Here is a 23,364-nt window from a genome sequence, read left to right on the forward strand (position 1 = left end):
GGCAGAACACTGTATACATAATAAATAAATTAAAAAAAAAAAGAGTTGGAGGTAGAGAGCAAACTGGGAATGTCATGGGATTTTGCAACCTCAAGGCCCACCCCCAAATGACATACCTCGTTTAACAAAGCCATATTTCCTTATCCTTTCCAAACGGTTCCAGCAGCTGGGACTAAGTAATCAAATATATGAGCCTAGAGGAGGGGTGTTTTCATGCAAATCAGCATGGCCCTGTGTAAATCAGGATGATGATGTTCTTTCTTATTTGCTGCACCAGTGTGAGGACCTGGGTTCAGATCCCAAGAATCAATGTAGAAAGCTGGACTTAGCATGTATCTGTAATCCGAGCTCTCCTAAGGCAATATGGGGGGCAGAGACAAGAGAACCCTCAGATGCTCATGGGGCAGCAGCAGTGAACACGAGGCCTGCCTCAACCAAGGTGAAATGTCAGGAACAACATCTAAGGCTGTTCTCTGACATCTACACAGGTGCCCAGGCATGGGTACACTCATAGTCACATATGATCATGCGGACACATATATAAGAAATAACAGAACAGACTCTGAATATAAATACTGTATGTTTCAGTATCTATTAGTGTCTATAATTAATCCAATGTCAAAGGTGGCCAAAAAATCATTTTCTTAGTAGACACCAAAAGGGCCTTTATAAGCCAACCCCTCCCCCCACATTTCTTGGTGTGTGAGTATGTGAGTCTCAATAAAATAAGAACAAAATGATATTTTCTTTCTATAATGAAGAACCTGTCCATAAAAAGAAGGAAAAGTACCATTCCTTTCAGGAAAAAAGAAAAAGTAGACAGTACAGAAAGCAATATTAACTCAGATGCTCCACTGGTGTGGCCAAGGAAGGCAAGATAGGAAGGGCGTAGACATTAAGTGATGATGTCATGTTTCTAATCCCTGTGACCAAACATGCAGCAGAAACAACGGAAGGAATCTCAGCTCACCACTTTTGGGAAGGCATGTGATGGGAGGGACTCTCTCTCTCAGGTGCAACTGAGGCTCTTCCTATTGTGACCAACCAGGAAGCAGAGAAAGTGGTTGGGCCAAGTATCAACTTCAAAGCCTTGCACATAGTGACCTTTTTCCACTAGCCAAATCCCACCTCCTAAGGGCTATCCAGCCTTCAAAGTAACAAACTTCAAAATAACAAAAACAGCCTTTGAAATCACAAACTGAAGGCCGAATACCCAAAACACCCATGGGCCGGGGGGCTTTTAAAATAAAAATTTAAATTTTATACTCATTTAAATATTTGTATGTATCTGCTTGTCTGTGTGGGTACCATGTGCACATAGTCCCCTCAGACAGCAGAAGAGGGCGGCAGGGCCCTTGGACTGGAGTTGTAGGGAGGTTGTGAGCCACCTGCTGTGGGCTCTAGAAACTTGGTCCTTAGGCAAGTACTCTTAACTGCTGATCCATCTCTCCAGTCTCTTAGAGGGACATATAATAGAGAAAAATATTTTTGGTGGCTGTACTCCAGGACACAAGCCAAAAAAGATGGTTAAGATCACATGAAAATATAAAGAGCCAGTACCGAAACATCCAAAATTAATAGATCAGAATAGACCAGACAGACAACAGACTGGACCCAAGTGATGAAAACTATAAAATCTTATCAACGGCGTAAGAAAGAGTAATAATTAGAGGGAGGTCATTGATCAGGAAGAGTTCTCATTGTCACAAACAAGATCTGACAAATTAACCCACAGACTTAATCTAATTCCAATTAAAATGGATCCACTGGGGCTTGACAAAATAATTCCAAGTTTATCTAGAAAGAAAGAAAAAAATTCAATGCATGTCTTGAGGAAACCGAGAAATGACATTGTTCCCTGTCACTTTGCTAAACCAAGATATCATAGAGCATTACAGTACTGATTGGGGGGCCGAGGGCCTCCTCTTCTTTGAGCCTAGCACCTGACTAAAGACCCTGATTGATTTTACAAGGCTCTGTCAATTCAGTTTCAGACGGCTGACAGCTACGAAATACCAGCTGGGTGTCAGGCATGATGCACCCGGCAGGAAGCCTCAGTCCCTTGCTGCGTGGTTTGCTTTCAGTGTGGTGCCTGTCTGTCTGTTGGTGCAGAGCATGTCCAGGGCGCTGGACCTGGAGACTGGCCTTGGCCTCTCTTCTCATCTCTGACAGGAATGCGCTGTGGACTGAGAGGTTCTTACACTTGAGCGGGGATCAGCTATCTGATTACACCCGATGTGCACCCCATCCCCTCCCCTCACGCCCTAGTACCTGTGGGCACTGCTCTGAGATGGGAGATTTTTTCAGACCAATTTGGGGCTAAATTTAAACTAAACTATGTGACAGTGTTCTAGAACAAAAGGACACCTGACTGAAAGTCAAGGGTGTAGGATGACTCACTCAGTAAAAATACATGCCTAAATTCAAAGCACTGAATATTCCAGAAGTGGGGGGAGGGGAGAGAGATTACTGGGAGTGGGGTGGGGTGGGATGGGATGACGCCCACATGCCCGCCTGAAGCATGCACGTACGCACGCACGCACGCACGCACGCACGCACGCAGGAACGCAAGCATGCAAGCATGCATACAGACACACACCCTCTGTCTGGAGGTCTCCTTGAGGGCAAGACAACTCTCCCTGAGGGGAGCCTGAGAAGGACTGAAGAGGGACTTGTTGACCCACATCTAATGCCCCTCCCTCCCCAGCTTCCCTCAAACCTCTGAGCAGGGCTCACCAGGCGTTTCTCTTGTCCTTTGTCCAGTGTTGTCCAGTGTAATGACCTTATATCATGTCCTGCTGGGCCTTCTCTATTACATCTTCCCTCTGCCCTCTGGAATTTGTACCCTCATCTATAATGTCTCCGCTGGCATTCCTTTACCTGTTTGTGCCCCATCCTGGGAGACCCGGCTTTCTCCTGAAGACACTGCTTCTTCTGCAGCTTCCTAGGGGTAGCCTCCTGCGCTTAACTCCATCCATCCATCCACCCACCCATCCATCCACCCATCCATCCATCCATCCACCCACCCATCCATCCACCCATCCATCCATCCACCCATCCATCCATCCATCCACCCACCCATCCATCCACCCATCCATCCATCCACCCATCCATCCATCCACCCATCCATCCATCCATCATCCACCCATCCATCCATCCATCATCCACCCATCCACCCACCCATCCATCCACCCATCCATCCATCCATCATCCATCCACCCATCCATCCATCATCCACCCATCCATCCATCATCCACCCATCCATCCACCCATCCATCCATCCATCATCCATCCACCCATCCATCCATCCATCATCCATCCACCCATCCATCATCCATCCATCCATCCATCCATCATCCACCCATCCATCCATCCATCCATCCATTTGATACATATGTGATAGAACCCAGGGCCTCACACATGCTAAGCAAGTCCCTTACCATTGACCTGTACCCTCAGCTGTCCTTATTATTTTGAGACAGGCCCTCACTTTACTCAGCTTGTTCTTGAATGCACTTTGTAGTCCAGGCAGGTCTTTAATATGTGATCCTCCTGCCTCAGTTCCTGAATAGCTGGGATTACGGGCCTGTGCTTAAAGTCTTCTCTTCCTATCACTGGGCTGGAATTGGGACAGAAATCCCACTTGTTCCCTTGCGTAAAATAGTGCTGGGTTTTGGACTCCTGTCCCTTTTCACTCTGCTAAGCCCAAGGCCTGCATCCTGCCTTACTCCTCACCCTTTTCCACTTCTAGAACCTTCCTCCCTCAGCTATACAATCTGTTCATTCTCTCCAAGCTAAAGAAAATAAAGTAACTCTAAAGCATCCCCAAACAGGCTGCCTCTCACTCTGACTTCTTTCCCTTCCCCACCCCCTTTCCTCCTCCTCCTTCACCCCTCAGACTCCCCTCTGCCAGTTCTGGCCACATGTCCCCAGTCGCCCAGTGGGAAGCGCTGTTCTCCGGGTCATGGTGGCTTCCATGTGCCGGTCCTGACCCAGCAGTCCTCTTGTTCGTATCACACCACACGGCTGAGTGGTTGCTGTTCCTCCTAGTTCCCACTGACCTCTCCCTCTCAGCCGCTCAGCCGGCTTTTCCTCACAGCCCTGGCTCTGGCCGCTGGAATTCTTGCAGGTCTCCACCGCTAACCTAACCCATGCACAGACTTGACACCCGTCTCCTGACAGGTCCGAAATGCATGCCTCTAGCTCAGACCCTACCTGTAAAGCAAACTTAGATGTTCATTTGCACCCTACCCTGTGAGGGTGTCTCTGTGGTGGACACCACACATTGGTCATGGCCGAGGGAGTTCCTGACCTGTCTTCTCCCATCTGACCTCCTCTCATTTCAGTAACGGGCAGACTCCCCTTGCTAGAACATTGGAGGTCACCTTTGACCTCTCCACCACTGTTCATCAACACTACCCACTACCCTGCCCCATCACCCTATGTAAATCACGTATATTTCCTCTGATTCTCTTTACTCCTGTTTTTTTTTTTTTTTGTTGTTGTTGTTTCATTTTTGTTTTGTAGAAATTTCTTCCTTAGCACTTTTGCCCTTTGCCACACGCCCACAAGGATGCGGCATGCCAAAGCTTGGTGATTTGTTGAATGAATGCCTGGGGGATTATAGTGAGAAGGTGGGGAGAAGAGTATTCCTTAGCAAACAGAACACGCACATGGCGCGGAGTCCAGAGGGTAACTCGGGGAAACTGAGGAGTTAATGGAGCTGGAATGAGGGGCAGTGATGAGGCTCAGAGGAAGGCTGGCTGGACTACAGTACTCCTGTGTGTGTGTGTGTGTGTGTGTGTGTGTGTGTGTGTGTGTGTGTGTGTGCATGTGTGCGTGTGCATGTGTACACTGTGGACACTTGGGTAGGGACAGGACCAGAGAGAGGTACCTCAGTCTTCCTTCCAGCTCCTGTTCTATCCTGAGCTGCAACACGGAAGGCCAAGCCTGGCCCCATGCGGCTTTGCCAAGGACACTGTCCTGCTTAAAACCAACCATTTGCTGAGGGGAAAACTAGCATGAGGAATTAAAAAAAACAACAACAACAACAAACAAACAAATCACAGTTCAGTTGGGTGGGCACTCGACACTTGCTTATAAAACCTCCCCTATGGGTGAGGCCCAGGCTCTGAGTGAGAGCACCTGGCCTGTTACCCACACAGCCCTGATCCCTGCAGTCACAAGCTTTGGCCATACCTGGTGCCAGCTCTGTAGTGTTTACAAGGACAGCCAGGTCCTGAGGAGAACCCTGGGCTGTGAAGCATCCACATGGGGCCTTGTCAGAGCAAAACGAAGATGCCTGCTTTCGGTAGCATGGCAAGGACACAGCTGTTTTTCTTGTGTCCCAGGCCACACAACTCCCAAGCCCTAGTGCCTGCCCCCCATCTTCTGCACACTAAAAATAATTAGAAACTAAGATATCCCAGACAAATATGCTTTCTTTTAAATTGACAAAACCTTCCTATGAAAATGTGGCGGGGGGTGGGGTGGGGTGGGGAGTGGGGGATCGGGAGATAGCTCAGTTGGTCGGGTGTTTGCCTTGCTGAGTCCTGACCACAGAACCCACGGGAAAAGGCTAAGTGTGGTGGCACCTGCTTGTAATCCCAGTAAAACCAGGAGGAGGAGAAGGTTAGTGGTCCCTGGCTTCTCTGTCTAGCCAGCCAGCCTAGCCTACTTGGTGAGCTCCGGGCTAGAGAGAGAGACTCTGTCTCAAAAATAATAAGGTGGGTGGTTCCTCAACGTTGACCCCGAAGGTGACATCTGGCCCCCGCATGCAGGTGTATACAACCATACCCCCCCACACCCCACTTGTATCCTTAACCCAAAGGCCACTTTCTTTGGGAACCGGCTCTCTTTGCCCAAGGTTTAGGCGGCATAAATGTGTTCTTAAGTAAGAAGTCACAAGTGTACCAAGCCGGAGTAATAAGCAGATTTGAAGATGATTATTGTGTTCTGGGGATGAATCACTACTTGTCTGAACTGTGGGGAGGTCGAAGGTATTTTTAATTTAATGGATTAATCATCGATGTCTCAAGTTCTCGCTCCTTCCCATGAAAGCAATGCAGGGATTTTGCAGGAAGTTATAAATCATGTCAGCGTTTGGGCCTCGTCTCTGGAAGCCTGGGGCCTATGGGTAAGTTATACTAATAATTTGTGCGAGGTGGTACGGCTTCCTGGAGTGGTTCCTTTATGCAGCTAGGTTAGGCAGCCCCAGAAATGAGGGATCCTGGAAGGTGGTGCTAGCTCAGTCTGTGTATAGGATCCCAACTCGGCTACCAAACAACTTGAGAGCAGGGTGGCTCTAGGGGGAAGCAACCTATATTTTGGATGGCAATTCTCCCTGGGCCTTCATTTCCCCATCTGTATAAGGCATGGGAGGTCCTGCGAACGGCCACCAGCTTTGATCATCAGTGCCTACCAACTATGGCTAAATGTGGCTTAAGATAAATCCAAAGCCTCCCTCAAGCCTGCCCCTCCTGCACGCCCTATATTTCCCAAGCATCTTCCTGCCAGCCCAGGAAAGTACCAAACCAGACCTCATCAATAGCACAGCTGGGCAGCTGGGCAGCTGGACTAAACTCCACCCAGGCTGTTCAGGGCCATCTTTGATACCCTTAATCCAATGTCACTACCCATGTCCTACTCCTTTCTCAGGTGACTCTTTAGCCTTCTGAGAATCACCGGGACCTTCCTAGCCTTCTGGTCTTCTCCCCAGGGGCTCCCGCCTTCAGCACCAAGACACAGGCCACACAGATCTTTGTCCCCTATGTCTGGAGATTCCTTCTGTGACCCAGTCCTCCTTTCTGGAAACCATGAAACATTGGGAGTCACTGAGCCCTCTGGGGAGCTGGGTGACACCTCGCTATGTGTTCTACCAATTCTAGTATAGCTGAGGCCAGTAGCTAGGTCTGAGACTTCCAGTCATTGCTTTTTCCTCAGAGTCACTTTGAATGGCTGGTTCTGACCTGTGTGTGCACTAGGCTTGGAGACATAGGATTCAGGGCTCCTGTCCTCTGTTTCCCCAGAGCGTGCAGTCCAGAGAACCACAGCAAAAACAATTACCTACTCTATTCCCCAATCCAGCTTCTCTAAGGGCAGTGTTGGGGCATCCCAGCAGGGCGGGCCATTGGCCCTGGGGGTTGTCAAGGTCTGCTTGTAGTCGTGTGTGTGTGTGTGTGTGTGTGTGTGTGTGTGTGTGTGTGTGTGTATGTGTGTGTCCCTGTCTGTAAAATAGGGGTTTTCAGTAACTGTAACTACTATAATTATGGCTTTCAGCTCGTTCTATTTTCCCTGTCTTCCCATATAGGTTAAACTTGGTTCTTTCCGAGTTGTACAAAACCTTAACCCCTGTAGTATTTTTGAAAACTTCCTGCCTTTTTCTGGGGGTCATCAGGCCATTACCTTCTATCCTGAGGAGACAACAATAGGGTCTACTTTAGCACAGGTGATCCACTGAGGGGGCTGAGTGTCACACCAACTGCCTACGTAAGTGCCAGGAGAACTATCGCACCCAATAGGAGCAGACCAGGCATCCAGCAGGCCACACAATCAAGTAGGAAGCAGATCACCAACTGTCCCCTCCCAGCATACTCTCCCTACTGCATCAGTGGCCTTTCTTTGGCTGGAGAGAAGTCTTGGCTCTCTCAACAATCAGGGAATGGATCTACGGACCTCCTTCAGAAGGCTGCGAGGGTGAGCACAGAGCAAGCTGAAGATGCCCAGTCATCCCTAAATGGCTTGCCACTCAGCCTGGATCCTTGAGGTCAGGGAAGGTGAATCTCATGATGTCATCATTCCTGACACCTCACTCCCTCACTCTCTCCTGGGGGAAGTCTCAAACACCAGCTGGCACCGAGGATCTGGGGGCTGAGCTGAAAGCACCTCACTGTTCCCGGCTACCCGAGTGCCTGTTTCAGGCCTGACTGGCAACAGCTGGGCTTCGTGGGCTGAGGCTGACTCCCCTGACACGTTGGCCTAGGATAGGGGAGTGGGGTTTGTTTGATGGTGGGTGGGGCCGGGCTGAGATGGCCAGCAGTATGATGTAGAGATGGGCTCTGATTACACAATGGCCCTTTGACGGTTATGTGACCCCCAGGCACATCCATAAAGCGGGTACCGGGATATCCACTTGAGATTCTTACCTCAGAGCTGGTTACAAGTGTGCTCACAGACTCTGCCTTGGAAAACTGCTCGGTGGGGGGAGGGGGTAGCCAGGAGGCGTTAGTTCCTCCCAGCCTTCAAAATTGCTGGCAACATCTGGAGCTGAGCGGCTGAGACCAATCGTCCCAAGCCCACTCATCTTCACTGGCTGAGCCTGAGAGGAGGCTCGTGGGGCCCTGTGGGGGAAGGGCTGCTGAGAGAAACAGTGCCTCTTAGATGCACAGTGATGTGGTGTCATGTCACCTGGAACAGCCACGGGGGCTTGGACACAGGGTCTGCAATTGCTAGAGCCAGAGATCAAGGTGCCGTGTTGCTGGCAGGCCACACATGCCCCCATGCTTCCCAGCGGCCACTGGAGTCTCAGCAGCCCCAGGTGGCCTGCCTGCATCACTCATCCCCAAGTCTCCTCCCTGAGCCTTTGGGTTCATTTCACGTGAGGAAGCCTTGGGTAAACCAGACCTGGCACTTGCTAAGCCATTCTTTTTATTATAGGAGATGGGCTACTGATGTCTTTAACGAGACAAAGTGCGGTAGAGAATAGGCTTTGTTTGGAGCAGTGTGGAGGGTGCTTTGAGGGGACAACATGCACGGAGCCATTTACTAACCATTCACCTGCAGGACGTGGGTCTGGAACAGCTGCTCATGGCCCAGGGCGTGGCAGGTGTAGTTGCCCATGTGGATTGTGGTCACCTTGGTGATGTACAGGGAATCATCCTCACCAAAGTCCTGTGGGGCAAAAGAATGCAGATGAGATCCCTTCTCTGCACAGCTGGTGGGTTAGCTCTCCAGGAAGAGCAACTCCTGCCCTGGCACCTCCTCCTTCGCATATAGCCATGACCTCTTCCGCTCTGCAGTCAGATTCTCTCTAGGTCCTGGAAATGTTGGCTTGTTTCACAGGAGTCTTGCTCGCCTGGTACAAGGCTCGATTCTGGAGGGAGGGTGGGGCCTTGTTGAGAGCAAGACTTGGGCTGGGTAGTGACTGTTTCAGCCTCCATAGTCTTCTGGTTTCTGTCAGCTCCTTGGCTCTGCCATGGTAGCATGACAATAGCCAGGAAGATGTATGTGTAAGAATGGGTGTGGCTGTGTTTGATGGCATCTGTGGACTCCAGTTTGCCTAACAGTGGTTCAAATTCCATTCAGATGCCAAGTGAGTACAGGCAGCTCATGGGGTTGGAGTCACCCAAGGGAAGAGAGACAGAACTGATGGGAACATGGAAGAAACCAAAATAAGGCAGGTACAAGGAGAGAGGGAGAGAGGGAGAGAGGGGGAGAGAGAGAGAGAGAGAGAGAGAGAGAGAGAGAGAGAGAGAGAGAGAGAGAGAGAGAGAGAGAGAGCGCCTAGGGTTTCCATAGGAAGTGACCCAGTGAGTCTCAGTTTAGTGGTCCTTGCAGCCTCCCAGGATGGCTCTTCCTAAGTCAGGGCACAGGGGAGGGGTGTGGACAGAGGCTCAATGAACACAGGGCACAGGCACCTCCCTCGTTAGTTGTGTCCTTTCATGAAGCTGGGCCCTTCCAGCCACCACCTGCAGACAAGCTAGGACTCAAATTTTCTTAGTTGTTTGTGTAAATCCCTTAGTTGGTTTTGCTTTAGCTACCAGACATCTCCGAGAATGTGTGGCTTGGCACTATTGAGACCTTGAAGGCCTCAGCTTATGGGTAAGAAGAAAGGGCTGCCTAGGACGGGCACTGCATGTTGGAGACACCCCGCATAGGCACTCAGGAGGTGCAGAACTGGCTGAAGCTCTGCTACAGATCAAAAGCCCCGTCAGCCCCACCTGTAAGCTGTGGACAATACATGTGTTGTCTGCCTGACGGGGGTGTTGGCGACCCTGCAAAAGAACGTATGAGAAGCCAAGTGTAGGGGCACATGCCTGCAATCTCAGCCCTCGAGGTGGGGTGTGAAATCAGGAGGATGAGGGAAATCTTGAATGTAGGCTTGAGGCTAGCTAACCTGAGCTATCTGAGACCCTGTCCTAGTTTGTCTTCTGTTGATGTGATGAAACACTGACCAAAACCACTCTGGGGAGGGAAGGCTTATTTCAGCTTACAGCTTAGAGGCCATCATAAGGGAATCCAGTGCAGGAGCTCGAGACAGAACTGAAGCAGAAACCATGGCTTACTCCACCATCTTCCCAAGAGTGCCACCACCTGCAGTGTGCGGGCCTTCCTACATCAATTATTAATCAAGAAAAGCCCCCCACAGGCTTGCCTACAGGCTAGTCCTGTGGAGGTGATTCCTCAATTGTGGTTCCCTCTTTTCAGGTGACTCTAGTTTGTGTCAAGTTGGCAAAAACTAATGAGCACAGACCCTCTCCAACCCAACCCAACCCAACCCAACCCAATCCAACCCAAACCCAACCCAAACCCAACCCAAACCCAACCCAAACCCAACCCAAACCCAACCTAAACCAACCCAACCCAAACCCCAACTCAACCCCAACCCAACCCAACCTAACCCAAACCAACCCAACGCAATCCAAACTAAACCAAACCAAACCAATACTCAAGAAAAAGGAATGCACATAAAAATGTTTTCTGGTACGGGAAAGTGCGGCATACACACAGGGCATTATTTTTCCTGTCATTAGCACCTAGTTCTTGCTCCTGCCTGCTCCTGTCATCTCTGAGGTTCATTTGTCTGCAGAGGCACTTGTGGCAGCACACCAGCTCCCATGCACAGCATATCTGTGAGTCACTCCTTAGCTCACTGTTCCTTCCTCTGCAGCAAAGATCCTCTCCCTTGCTCACACACCCGGGGCCTGAGCACAACCACATGAGAATCCCTTTAAAGATGTTTTTGGGGGCTGGGGATGTGGCTCACTTGGTAGAGTGCTTGCCTAGTATGATACCCAGAGCACTTAAACAGGGTGTGACGGCACATACCTGCAACCAATGAAGTAAGAGGTGGAGGTAGGAGGATCAGGAGTTCAAGGCCATCCTCAGCTCTATAGTGGCATTTGAGGCCAATCTGAGATACATGAGCTCATATTTCAAAGGAGAGAGAAAAAAAAAAAAAAAGAAAGATGCTTTTGGGCTAAATTAACCCAGTGAGACATGAGAGAAAGGTACAAAATAGTAGCAGGAAGGTTGATAGTGAACATGGTTCCTGCTTTCAATATTAGTAAAAAATGGCCCACCATGCCCTCACGTTGAAGCTACTGGAACCTAGCACACTGACTGTGAACCAACAATTCAAAGATTCCATCTCTACCATTTCGTGGATGCCTTGGTCACGAAGGAACATAGCAGACAGCCGACTTAGCCTGTGTCGTAATAGAGCCACCAGAGCTCACACCCCAGTTGCTGATGAAACATTAAAGGCTGGTCAATGCTGGGATGACATATTTCTGTCTGTTTCCCGAGTCAGAATATAAGAGTCCAGTGGTGGCAGTGGATGGCAGGCCTCTGAAAGGCACTGGAAAGCCAGGTGCTGGCCATCTGTGCGTGCGTACTGGGGGGCATGTAGCTCATCCTGTGGGGAGGAGAGTAAGGAGGGAACTCAATGCCCCTCATGGTCAGATCCAGGCAGACTCCATCTCAGAGTGCAGAACCAGAGCTGCTGCTTGCTGGGTGGCTAGTGCAGGGTCATTTCACATCACAACCCTGCTAGGGTCCTTGAAGGTGACCTCAGTGGCCCCTTCCTGTGGTTCCCCACCTTGTCAGGGTTGCTAGTCATCCTGAAGTGAGGTGGCTACCCAAAGTCAAATTCCCAGGGATCACCTGAGAGTGGTGACCCCATTAACGTCAGCACACAGAGTTCAAGAGGTTCCTTGTGTCAGTACCTGATATGTGACTAGGCCTTCCTGTCTGCTGGTGTTCTATATCGAAAGACAGACAGTGGAGAAAACAGTCAAAAAAAAAAAAAAAGTACTTATACAGACCTTTTCCTTATCTGCATTCCTTGAAGAGTAATAGCCGTTTACCTAAAATAGATACCATGCTACACCACATACATTATGTAGAGATGGTTGAGGGGAGGGTATCCATAGATATGCAAATGCTGTGCCGTTGTACACAAAGGGCTTGACCATCTCCAGACTTATGTCACCTTGTTTTATCCTCTGGGAAAACCCCAGGCAGGGCAGGCATCCAGCCCCATGGGGTGAGTCAGGAGACTCTATTTGAGAACGTCCAACTATTCTTTCCGTTCTATTGTGACACCTGCACCCAGCCAGCATGGTCTCACCTGGAGAGCAGAGACCTATCTCTGCAGCCTGCTCACCTGCATAGCTTCCCACAGAACAGGCCTTTTCTCAAGCGAACACCAGATGGCGCACATCCTCACCCAGGCCTAGGTGACAGAGCCCTCAGTAGCTAGCTGCTACACCCTGCCCCTGCCCTAGCATGCCTGCCTAGGCTTCCCACTGTTTACGGGACTTTTCACTTGCCCTCCCTCCTCCTAGAAGCCTGTCTTTTATCTCTTCTCCTTCAGGGGTACTCACTTCTCGCCTGACCTTCACCCCAACACTCTGGCCTCCTTCTCCCCTTTGTGTCACAATGCCATGTCACCACCTGTGAATCCCACTCTGCTTTTGAGCTCATGAGGGGAGAGAGGGTTAGGGTTAGGCACTTGGACTCTGGTCACTGCTGTGTCCCAGGAGGTGAGTATAGCACTTCACATTTGGTGGCATTTGTTGAGTGGGCAAGAAGCTGCTTTGTGGGGCTTTCTGCAGGGACAGAGTCATATTCTGGTCCTCTAGTATGAAAATCTGGGTGTTTCCCTCCTGCCTTCATATCTGATCAAGTATTGATTAGGCATGCAAGGTCAAAACATGGAATTGGTCTCAACAAAGTGGCTGGCAGTATGGCAAAGAATTGGTCCCAAGTATTCATGAGTATGTGCATTCATGCGTGTGTGGTGTGTGTGTGTGTGTGTGTGTGTGTGTGTGGTGTGTATGTGTGTGTGTATGCACTTGCATGTGCGCACGCACATACGCAGTCACATGTACACACACATGGGTACACATGCACACATATGCATGTATATGTGGAGGCAAGAGGTTAACACTGGTCACTCCTTGATGTCATCCACTTTGATTTTTCTGAGATAAGATCTCTGCATTGGCCTAGAGCTTGCTGACGTGGCTGTGCTAGGTTGCCAGGGAGCTTCAGGGATCCTCCGGTCTCCTCCTTAGTGCTGGGGTTACAAAGGTGTACCATCACATGTGGCTGTCTCCTTGGGTTCTGGGGACTGAATTTAGGTCTGAGTAAACCTTAGTTTCTTTACTGACGGAGCCATCTACCCAGATCTGGTGTCATCTTGGTCCCACACCCTGTCTATTTCTTCTCTACCCTGTAGCCCTCTGAGGGACTCTGTCCTTTTGCATCCTTCAGGTCAGGGCATCTGGGCTGGACTGAAGGTTTGGCTCAGGGCAGCAGCAGATAGAGGTGTCCTTGTGCTGAGCCCCAGACTGTTGGCTGTGCACCTCTGAAAGAGTTGTTTAGCCTATGCCCACTTCTCTTTCCTCTCAAGAACAAGTCCTTGTTCCCTGTGAGCAGAGCATGCCCCTGGCATAGTGGTCCAGTGGGAAGAGCTGCACCAGCCCTGAGGGACCACGGGAGCAGCCAGATGCTTTACAGCTTTCTGTTAAGTACGGAGTACACCGCTGCCTGTGGTGTCGACTCAGGGAGAGCCCGCCTCTGTAATAAATAAAATAATCTCTCTAGGCTAAAACAATAGACATCATATAATTACAGAACGGAATGCATATTGTTTTCTGGATATGAATACTGGCTGCAGAAATCAAATTACCTCATTGGATGTGAGAGAATTACTTTAAACATTGATTTATAAGAAGCTACATAAAACTAAGCCTGCAATCTTTCCTCCTCTGAGTGCTTCCTGAGATGTGTCTGAATGCTGCTATCAATGCTTGATTGCATCTCTGTAATTGTTTTTTTATGGATAGCTTTTTCCCTCTGATACATAGAAATGTATTAGCAAAATCAAAGTTCCTCCCAGAAATAAACAGATGCCAGATTAGGCCATTCTTTGTATGGGTGCACATCCATTTTGGGGGGAAGAGACAATTTTACTTAAAGACATGATGTTTGTCTATTAAAAAGCGATTTTCTAAGTATTTGCCCTTATTAGAGAAAGTAATTAGATGAGACTTCAGCATTAAACAGTAGTTAAGCAGAGGGGAGGTGGGGCATGCTTCCACAGTGACGCACTATCGTCAGGAATGCGTGATACCACGAAGAGCCACCATGGCTGAGCATTTGGTGACTCAGCACTAAACACAAGGACTCCAAGGGTCACATCAGAGTTCAGCTTAACCAGACTGCCAAAGTTAACAAGCTGAAGAAGCTCAGTGTGGAGACATTTATCCAGAACTTTCCAACTCTGCTCTTCCAAGAAGCATCACTGAGGGGCTGGGACGCTTCCAGGGGGTCCAGGTTCAGGTCCCAGCATCCACATGGCTGCTCACCACCACCCCTAACTCCAGGTCCAGGGGATCTGGTACTCCCTTCTGGCCACCTGGGGCACCAGGCATGCACATGGTGCCTGTGTATACAAGGAGGCGAAACACTAATACAGAAAATAAACTAACCCAAGGAGCAACCCCCCCTTTTGGGGAAGGGGAGTATAAACAGGGGTCACCGATTCCACACTGGCTTGATTCTAGCCCCTAAAATGTCACTCATCTTGGTATCTTGCCTACATAGTCAGACAGTGTGGTCCCTACAGAGTTACATTTGGCAACCTGGTAGCAGCCAATAAGAGACATTTGAATCACATGTTTAGTGTCTAAACCAAATGGAGCCCCCATGCATGCATGCATGTGCTAGTAAACATACAGCATCTACACAAACACATGTTTTGAACATGAGAAAGCCCTGAGTTCAATCTGTAGCACTTCATAAAGTGGGTAATAGCCCCTAGTTACAACCTGTTCCATGACAGCCACCTACTGTCATTAGATGCTCCAAGACGATTTTTTATTACATTTCCTTGTAGGGGGCCAAAAGATTTTTGATCAGGAAATCCTCGCTGACCTGGTGCTTAAAACCTGTTGAGAGGGGGGTATAAACCAGTATAGTCTTTGGTAAAAGGGGTAATAATAATCTCATTCCAAACTGAAAAGGTCAGGCAGAGGGTCCGGCTCAGCTGGTGCAATGCTTGCCCGGCCCGCGCGAAGTCCTGGCTCTGAGCCCTTCCGTTGCGTAAACGGAGTGTAGTGGGGCATGCTGATAGTAATCAGGAGGTGGAAGGAGGCAACCTTACCTACGCTCTGTGTGTGTGTGTGTGCACGCGTGCGCATGTGTGAATCGAGAATCGAGGCCAGCCAGAGCTACAGGAAAGTCTATTTCAAAACAAAGGAATAGAACACGTGCTTCTCCCGAGAAGTTTCCTTACAGGTGTGGGCAGGTGTAAGAGCTGTGTGTCTAGATAAGGACTGCAGCATGGGCAGTGGACAATGCCAACACAAAGTGACAAAGAGATAATAGGTGAAGGTATAGTGGGTGGGGCCCAGGGCAGGGAAAGGCAGCTGTTCCGGTGTGGTGCTGGGGCTGTGATGCTCTGATGAGCGTGCTTTAGAGCTGGGCTTCACCCCCCACCCACCCGTGGCCAAGAGGGATACTGGTCAGCCTCCTCCACTGGCTGGGCAGGGAGTCTGTGAGTTTTCAGGCTCTGTGTCTAGGGTCTAGTTTGGGACTGAAGGCAGCACTGAGAGGGGAAAGAGGTGAGCTGGAGGAAGGTACCTAGGAAGCAGAGGCTAGAGGAAGGACTTGGGACAACTGACCGCAGGCCCACAAGTCAGCACTCCGCAGACCTGGGACCCCATTTCCAGGACCGCCTTTTTTCTTCTCTTTTTAGTACAGGGTCTCACACGCTACAGGCTGGCTTCTGACTTGCTTTGTAGCCAACAGAAGACTTCCAACTTCCTATCTTCCTGCGCTCTACCACCTGCATGCTGCGGTTACAGGTGAGTGTTACCGTGCCCTGTTTACGCAGTTTGGAACCCAGGGCTTGTGCATACAAGACTCCACTGACCCACATCCCCAGCCCCTGGGTAACTCTGGACAACACACCTGTCAGTCTGAAGATCCAAAGGGCTGGAGGTTTAGACACCATCAGAGTCTTCAACCCAAACTGGAAAGAACTGGCCCTGCTTTCAAGTACTGTGTTTTCCAAGAGTTTAAAACAAAATGTACCCGGGCGTTTAATGAGATGATCTTAATACAAAATACAAAATGACAGCTACTGTCTGCCGTGTGGCAAACAGCTCTCCGTGCTAATCAAACGCCTCACATCACTCCACAGCGCATTCACGACCGGTTCATACAAAGACAATAAAAGCTAAATGACTCATGAGCTCCTAAATCATTTTCTTTTTGGTCTTTTTCTTTCCTTTTTCTTTTTCTTTAAAGACCTCACTTCCAAAGAAACATTTGGAGAGAGCAAGCACATGCTTCATTAGAAATATTTGTTCTCAGTTTTACACCATTTAGCCATGGGGGAAAGGAAACCTTTTAAAAGATCCTTCAAACAATGGCACAGATACTTTCTCTTAGTAGGCTTTGTGTTGCTGCTTTTATCACAGGACTCTGCCTGCCAACATTTGAAAGCCACAAATAGTGAGCTTCAGCTAAAAAAAAAAAAAAAAACAAAACCCACAGAAACCTCAAACCTACAACCAAATAAAGAGTGGTTCTTTCAAGTTGTTTGAAATATACTGTGTGTGGTACGTCTTTAAAATCTTTTAAAAACATTTATTTATTTCTCAATGAGTGTCTGTGTATGTAGGCATGTGTGCCTTAGCACAAACATGTGTGTGTGTGTGTGTGTGTGTGCAGGCTTGTGTACCATAGCATAGACATATGTGTGTATGTATGTAGGTATGTGTACCATAGCACAGGCGTGTGTGTGTGTGTGTGTGTGTGTGTGTGTGTATGTGTGTGTGTGTGCAGGCATGTGCACCATAGCACAGCCATGTGTGTGTGTGTGTGTGTATGTGTGTGTGTGTAAAGGCATGTGCACCATAGCACAGCCACGTGTGTGTGTATGTGTGTGTGTGTACAGGCATGTGCACCATAGCACAGGCGTGTGTGTGTATGTGTGTGTGTGTGTATGTGTGTGTCTGTGTGTGTGCAGGCATGTGCACCATAGCACAGGCATGTGTGTGTGTGCGCGCGCGTGCGTGCAGGTATGTATATCATATACCATAGCATGGGCATATATGTGTGTATTCAGGCACTTGTACCATAGCACAGATGTGGAGGATGCCAGGGTTGGTGGCAAGTGCCTTCAGTCACTGAACCATTGTAGCCTCTTTCTTTCCCCTTTTAAGTTTTTATTATATTTATTTATTTATTTATTTATTTATTTTTGTGTGTGTACATGGACATATGTGTGTGTAGGTGTGGAGGTCAGAGCAAATTTGAAGGGCTTGGTTCTCTCCTTCTATTATGTGGGACCAGTGATCCCCAATGCTTGGCAACAAGTACCTGTCTGAACCATCTTACTATCTCATATCTCCCCTCTCCCCCCATTTAAAGAGAAGACTATAAGAGAGACAGGGGATGTGGCTCAGTGGTACACTACTTGTTAAGCATGCACGGGGTCCTGGGTTTGATCCTTAGACACACACACACACACACACACACACACACACACACACACACACACACACACGCTTTTTTCTCCCCCCAAAAAGGTCCTCAGTGGGGCCAAAGAGCAATGGCTAATGAGCCAGCACCTCATACTTGACCCCACATCCAAGTGAATGCAACTGGGACCTCAGGAGCTGGAGCAGGAGGCAGACAGGCAGCCCCAGAGCGTGGAAATGCCAGGCACTAAGTATTTTGTCCTGTTATCAAGAAACCCAAAGAGTGCCACTGGGTGGCGGGCTGGCCACTGGGTGGCGGGCTGGCTGCAGACCCCCAGGAATCTCCTCCACTCCACTGAGTGCTCCAACCCCACCCACGTTATGCAGTAGTGAGGAGGATGCAGTTGCTGCGAGGACACCCGTCTAGTGCTTTCTACCATAAGGGAGGAGCAGCTGGGAATCCATAGGAGAAACAGCACCAACACATCTGCCATCATCTGTGGCTTCTGGGACACTCTGTGCCCATTTCTGTCCCTTCCCTGGACAGGTGCCATGACCCTTTAGATGACAGGGAGAGCGAAGGAGTCATGAGGTAGAAGAAAAGTGATACTGTTCAGGCAGTGACACAGTCTGGGTTTGGGGTGTCCCTCACTCAGCCTGGAGTGACTAGAGAACCAGAAGACTGGTCCCGAGCGGGGTGTGCAGAAAGTGAGGCAGCATTCACCCCTGCCCCGCCAAATGCCAGTGTGGAGCTGGGAGTAGCATCTGTCTTTGACATAAACACTAGCTTAGTACCAAAGCCTCAGGAGATGGGAGGGTGCAGGAAGAGCTAGCCAGGGAAAGGAGAGACATGGTCCTTTGTGATCCAGGCAAGAAAACACAAGCTTTCCTGGCTTAACCTGCCCCACTTCTTCCTTTTTTTTTTTTTTTTGAGACAGGGTTTCTCTGTGTAGCCTTGGCCGTCCTAGACTCGCTTTGTAGACCAGGCTGGCCTCGAACTCACATCGATCCGCCTGCCTCTGCCTCCCATGTGCTGGGATTAAAGGCGTGCGCCACCATGCCCGGCTCTGCCCCACTTCTGATGAGACACCTACCGTGGATGTCTTTCTGCTTCCTCAGATAGGGTAGTGTCTGAGCAGAGCAACCCCCTCTGGGATTGAACACCCTATCGTGGGCTCTGGCTGCTGGGAGAACCTATTCCTGGCATTTTGTGAATGGATAGCATTAGCCTCTTACTCACAGAGCGCTGTGTCACATGGACAGGGCAGAGACAGGGAGCTCTGACTGCTGGCTTCTGGTGTACACAGTGGGATGGCCTGTGGGGGAGCACAGTAACATGGGCTGGGGGACCAAGGTCACCTTTTCTTCCTCTACCAGATATCACCACTTCTAGGGGTAACCTGACTCAAGAAGAGAGCTTCTGGGTCAGGGAGTGTGGCCATGAGTCCCTGAGGGCTGACGTGAGTAGAGCACAGGGCCAGATCTGAGACACGGTGAGAAAGATGGCTGCTTTAGTAAACAAACAAACAAAATAAATAAATAAAAACAAACAAAAAAACCCCAATAGGTGGCCAGGAAGTAGCTCAATTTCAGGTTGCTTGTAACTGCTCCAGGGACCGTGGGTTGAAGTGGAAACCATTGATTTCTCTTCAGGTTGACAGAAGGAGGCCCATTGTAGCCCGGGGAGCCTCTTGCAAGGGGAGCTGTGGCTAGCTCCCAGGGCAGCTGCCTCTTCCGGGTTGTGGGACATTGTCTTTAGGGGTTGTTTGCTGTTATAAGCTGCTTGGGGCTGAACTGAAGCTACATGTGTGTGAAGTCCTGGTGTGGTCATCCTCAGAGGCTATGAAAGGTCCACGTTGGACTTTCTGACAAGGTGAAAATACTGCGAAGGGAGCCATAGCCATATCGAGGGAAGGTGGGCAGGTGCTGCTGTGGCCACTCTGAACGTGCCCTAGGCCAACTGAGAAAGGGCAAGGACGGCAGAGCAGCTGTCTTCCTTTTGTCCTGGCTCTCATGTCGCTTTGGGACTCTTCTAGGAGTCATGCTCAACTTTAGGTCGCAAGGTCTCTGGTCCTATGAAACAGCCACATTTGATCACATTACTTCCTGATGAAAACCCAGCAGCTCCCCTGAATCTATGAGGAAACAGCAAAGGCTACTACACTAATATTCAAGGCCCTTTGGGGTCTGCCCCCAACTGGGGCCTCTTTACTGCTCTCTCTTGCTTGTCCTGGTCACAGGAAGTTCCATCTGGGACTGCTCCTTTCTGCAGCCCTTGCAACAGGTGTCTGTTGACGTCTCTCCCCTCCCTGTGTGCTGGGGACAGCGTCTTTGCTCTGGGCCCCAGCACAGAGCTTTTGTGGCTCACTGGCACTTAGCGAATCAATGCAAAAATGACGACTGGCAAAGCACGGTGCTTCTGACAGAAGTCCTTGCTCTCTGCAGAGCGCAGGCGGCTCCTCGCTTGCCTCTGGGCTAAAGGGGAACATTGACTTTCTGATCAAATATTATTCTGATGCGCAAGGCATCTTTGATGTTTGCAAGTCAGAAAAGTTTAATTACATGTGTCATTAGGATGGCATTCTCTAATAGCTCTGTGACTGAATTCATTAACAGAATTCTTAACAGATAAGACAAGACAAATTAATATTTTGTTGCCCATGAAAGCGTCTCATTAAGAGAGTGGTGAAAAAGTGATTAATATTTTCTTGCCAATCAAGATGTCTCATACAAACGACAAAGGAAGGAGACCCACACCTTTTCGTGGTTTCTAATCTCCCTGCCTTGGGTTTGGAAGGCTGATCCGCTTCCCTGGTTGGGAGCCATGTTTGGGTACCAGGCATTAACTACAGCTCCGGGGATTGTATTTCAGCACTTGTGGAGGCAGGGTGAGGGGCTACTGAGATGGCCAAGAGGCTCTGGAGACCCCAAGAACCTCAGAAGCTTTGCTCCCCTTAGGTTGTTCTCCCCTGACCAATGCTCACGTCACAAATGCCCCAGGCCTTTCTAAGAACACAGCTGTTGCTCCTTTTGGTCTGACTAACTCCTAGAGGTGCCCTCCTGGCTTGCTGCCTCGTTAGGGAGGGAGCCTGCTGTTGTAAACCTTCTGGGTGTCTGTCACTGAGCTAGGTGTTTCCTACACACAGTCAGTTTAATATTAATGATGGTAATAATAATAATGATAATGGCATTCATAGAGTAGCCTACATCAAGAATGTTCCATGCATCTCTTTACTGTAAACCTATAAAGCAAGTGCTCTCTCTCTCATGTATCCCCATTTCACAGATGAGGAAAATTGAGACTTACAAAGGTCAAGGGTCCTTTCCAAGGTCAGTCAACTAAATGGTAGAGCTGAGACTCTAGGCCCCTCTGAAACCACAGCCTATGTCCTTCCTTCATTAGCGGGTGGTGCTCCTTTCTCCCTGATGTAAAGGAGGCAGGTATGGGCAGTGTGTGTGTGTGTGTGTGTGTGTGTGTGTGTGTGTGGTGTGTGTGTGGTGTGTGTGGTGTGTGTGTGTGTGTGTGGTGTGTGTGGTATGTGTGTGTGTGCGTGGTGTGTGGTGTGTGTGTGTGTGTGGTGTGTGGTGTGTGTGTGTGTGTGGTGTGTGGTGTGTGTGTGGTGTGTGTGTGTGTGTGTGGTGTGTGTGATGTGTGTGATGTGTGCGGTGTGTGTGTGTGTGTGGTGTGTGTGGTGTGTGTGTGTGTGTGTGGTGTGTGTGGTGTGTGTGTGTGTGTGTGGTGTGTGGTGTGTGTGTGTGTGGTGTGTGGTGTGTGTGTGTGTGTGTGGTGTGTGTGTGTGTGTGGTGTGTGTGGTGTGTGTGGTGTGTGGTGTGTGTGTGTGTGTGTGTGGTGTGTGTGTGTGTGTGTGTGCGCCCGTGCGTTTGCATGCAGTGAGCACTCCTGTGGAGCAGGTGCCGCCCTGCACCTGTGTCTGGGATGTGTGAGAACCACAGACCCAACCCTGTCTATTTGCAGGCTACCGACTCAACCATGAGCAAGTGCTTCCGGGGAGGTAACGAGGGGCCATTAATCTCTGGTTGCACCCACAATTATCCAAATTGCTAACCTGATTTGAAAAGGAGAAATGCAATTGAGTTGGTGCTGGAGGCATGTTTGAGTAATTTAATTAACCGATGGCAAGTGCACTAAGGAGAGTTTGCCTCTGCTTTTATTTCTGATGTGTTTAAATAGAGCACCAAGTAATGCTCGGGAGGTTAGTCAGTCACCAGCGGCCCCAGCCTAGTGAGGAGCCAGTCACAGCAGCCAAAAGCATTTGTAAATGGATGCCAATTATGAAAGGCCTTGTATATACAAGCCCACACACCCAACACATGTGCACACATACACACACTCATACTCAACACACATGCACACATATACTTGACACTCCCCCCCACACATATACTTCACACACAAATATACATATAAACATACTCACACCTCTCTCTCTCTCTCTCTCTCTCTCTCTCTCTCTCTCTCTCTCTCTCACACACACACACATACACACAGAACTTTCTTGGTATGCTCTTAGGCAAGACTGACCATCTCAGATCTAGAAGATGAAGGATTCTACTCAAGGAATCTCTATCAAGCACCCACCAGGACAGTACTTTATTGACATTTACAGATGCACGAGGAGTTCCAAGATCATACTGAGTGAGTTAACCCAGAAGCAGAAAGACTCACATGGTATAATCTCACTTATAATTGGGCACTAGCCCAGGAGGCATGTCCCATGAAAATCTTCACTTACCAGGAGATTGGGATAGATGTGAGGACATCCTACTGAGGCTCTAGGTAAGAGAAATATAGGAGATGGGGAAATAGAAGGATCCAGAGGATCTTAGAAACCTACAAGAAGAACATCGTAACGGGTGGACCAGGGCCCAGGGCTGTCTGCTCAAACTATTGCACTAATCAAGGACAATACAAGTAGTAAACATCGAACCCCTACTCTGATCTAGCCAATGGACAGGACATTCTCCACAGTTATGTGGAGAGCAGGGATTAACTCTGACATGAACTCTGGTGCCCCATATTTGACCATGTCCCCTTGGTGGGAGCCCTGGTGGCACTCAAAGAAAGAATAGGCAGGCTACCAAGATGAGACTTGATAGCCTGTGACTATAAAGTGGGGGAGGAGGTCCCCCTCGGGCATGGACCTAGGGGAGGGAAATAGGGTGGGGGTGGGAGGGAGGGAGGAACGGGAGGATACAAGTGATGGGATAATAATTGAGTTGTAATCTGAATAAATTAATTAAAAAACAAAACCAACCAAACAAAAAAGAGCTGCTGGGAGAGGACAGTGGCTGTCCATGCCACAGAGGGCGAAGCTGAGGGAAACAGCCATGCCTGGTGGAACAAGACATTCCTCAGTCGGACCTGGCAGGCTAGATGTTCCAGGGTGGTCACTCTTTTCTAGCTGCCTTCCCTGAGATCTGCAGGCTCCACCCAAAGGTGCCTAGAGTCTTGAATCTCGACTCTCATGACGCCTATACTTTGGGCTGGACCTCTTACACCCTGATAGTCTCAGTGCTGGAAGGCTCTTCAGATCGTGGGTTTAGCTGCCATCTTGAAGCTGGCCGCATTGCTGGCCACAGTCCCCACTTGTGCTTGTATGTCCCTAGGGATGGGAGGCTTACTCTA

The 23,364-nt window shown here is 49.4% G+C and overlaps 1 protein-coding gene across 3 annotated transcripts in view; it reads right to left on the reverse strand.

Moving 5' to 3' along the window:
• FSTL4 (follistatin like 4) overlaps positions 1–23,364 on the reverse strand; it is a 409,848-nt gene that overhangs the window by 26,277 nt on the left and 360,207 nt on the right. For all 3 annotated transcript variants that reach the window (XM_084762862.1, XM_084762861.1, XM_084762863.1), the window contains one exon: positions 8,769–8,889. In XM_084762862.1, coding sequence (XP_084618988.1) covers positions 8,769–8,889 — 121 coding nt within the window. The remainder of the gene's footprint in view (positions 1–8,768; positions 8,890–23,364) is intronic.

This window comes from Acomys minous, assembly GCF_964271855.1.
Source record: "Acomys minous genome assembly, chromosome: 16".
Classification (NCBI taxonomy): domain Eukaryota; kingdom Metazoa; phylum Chordata; class Mammalia; order Rodentia; family Muridae; genus Acomys; species Acomys minous.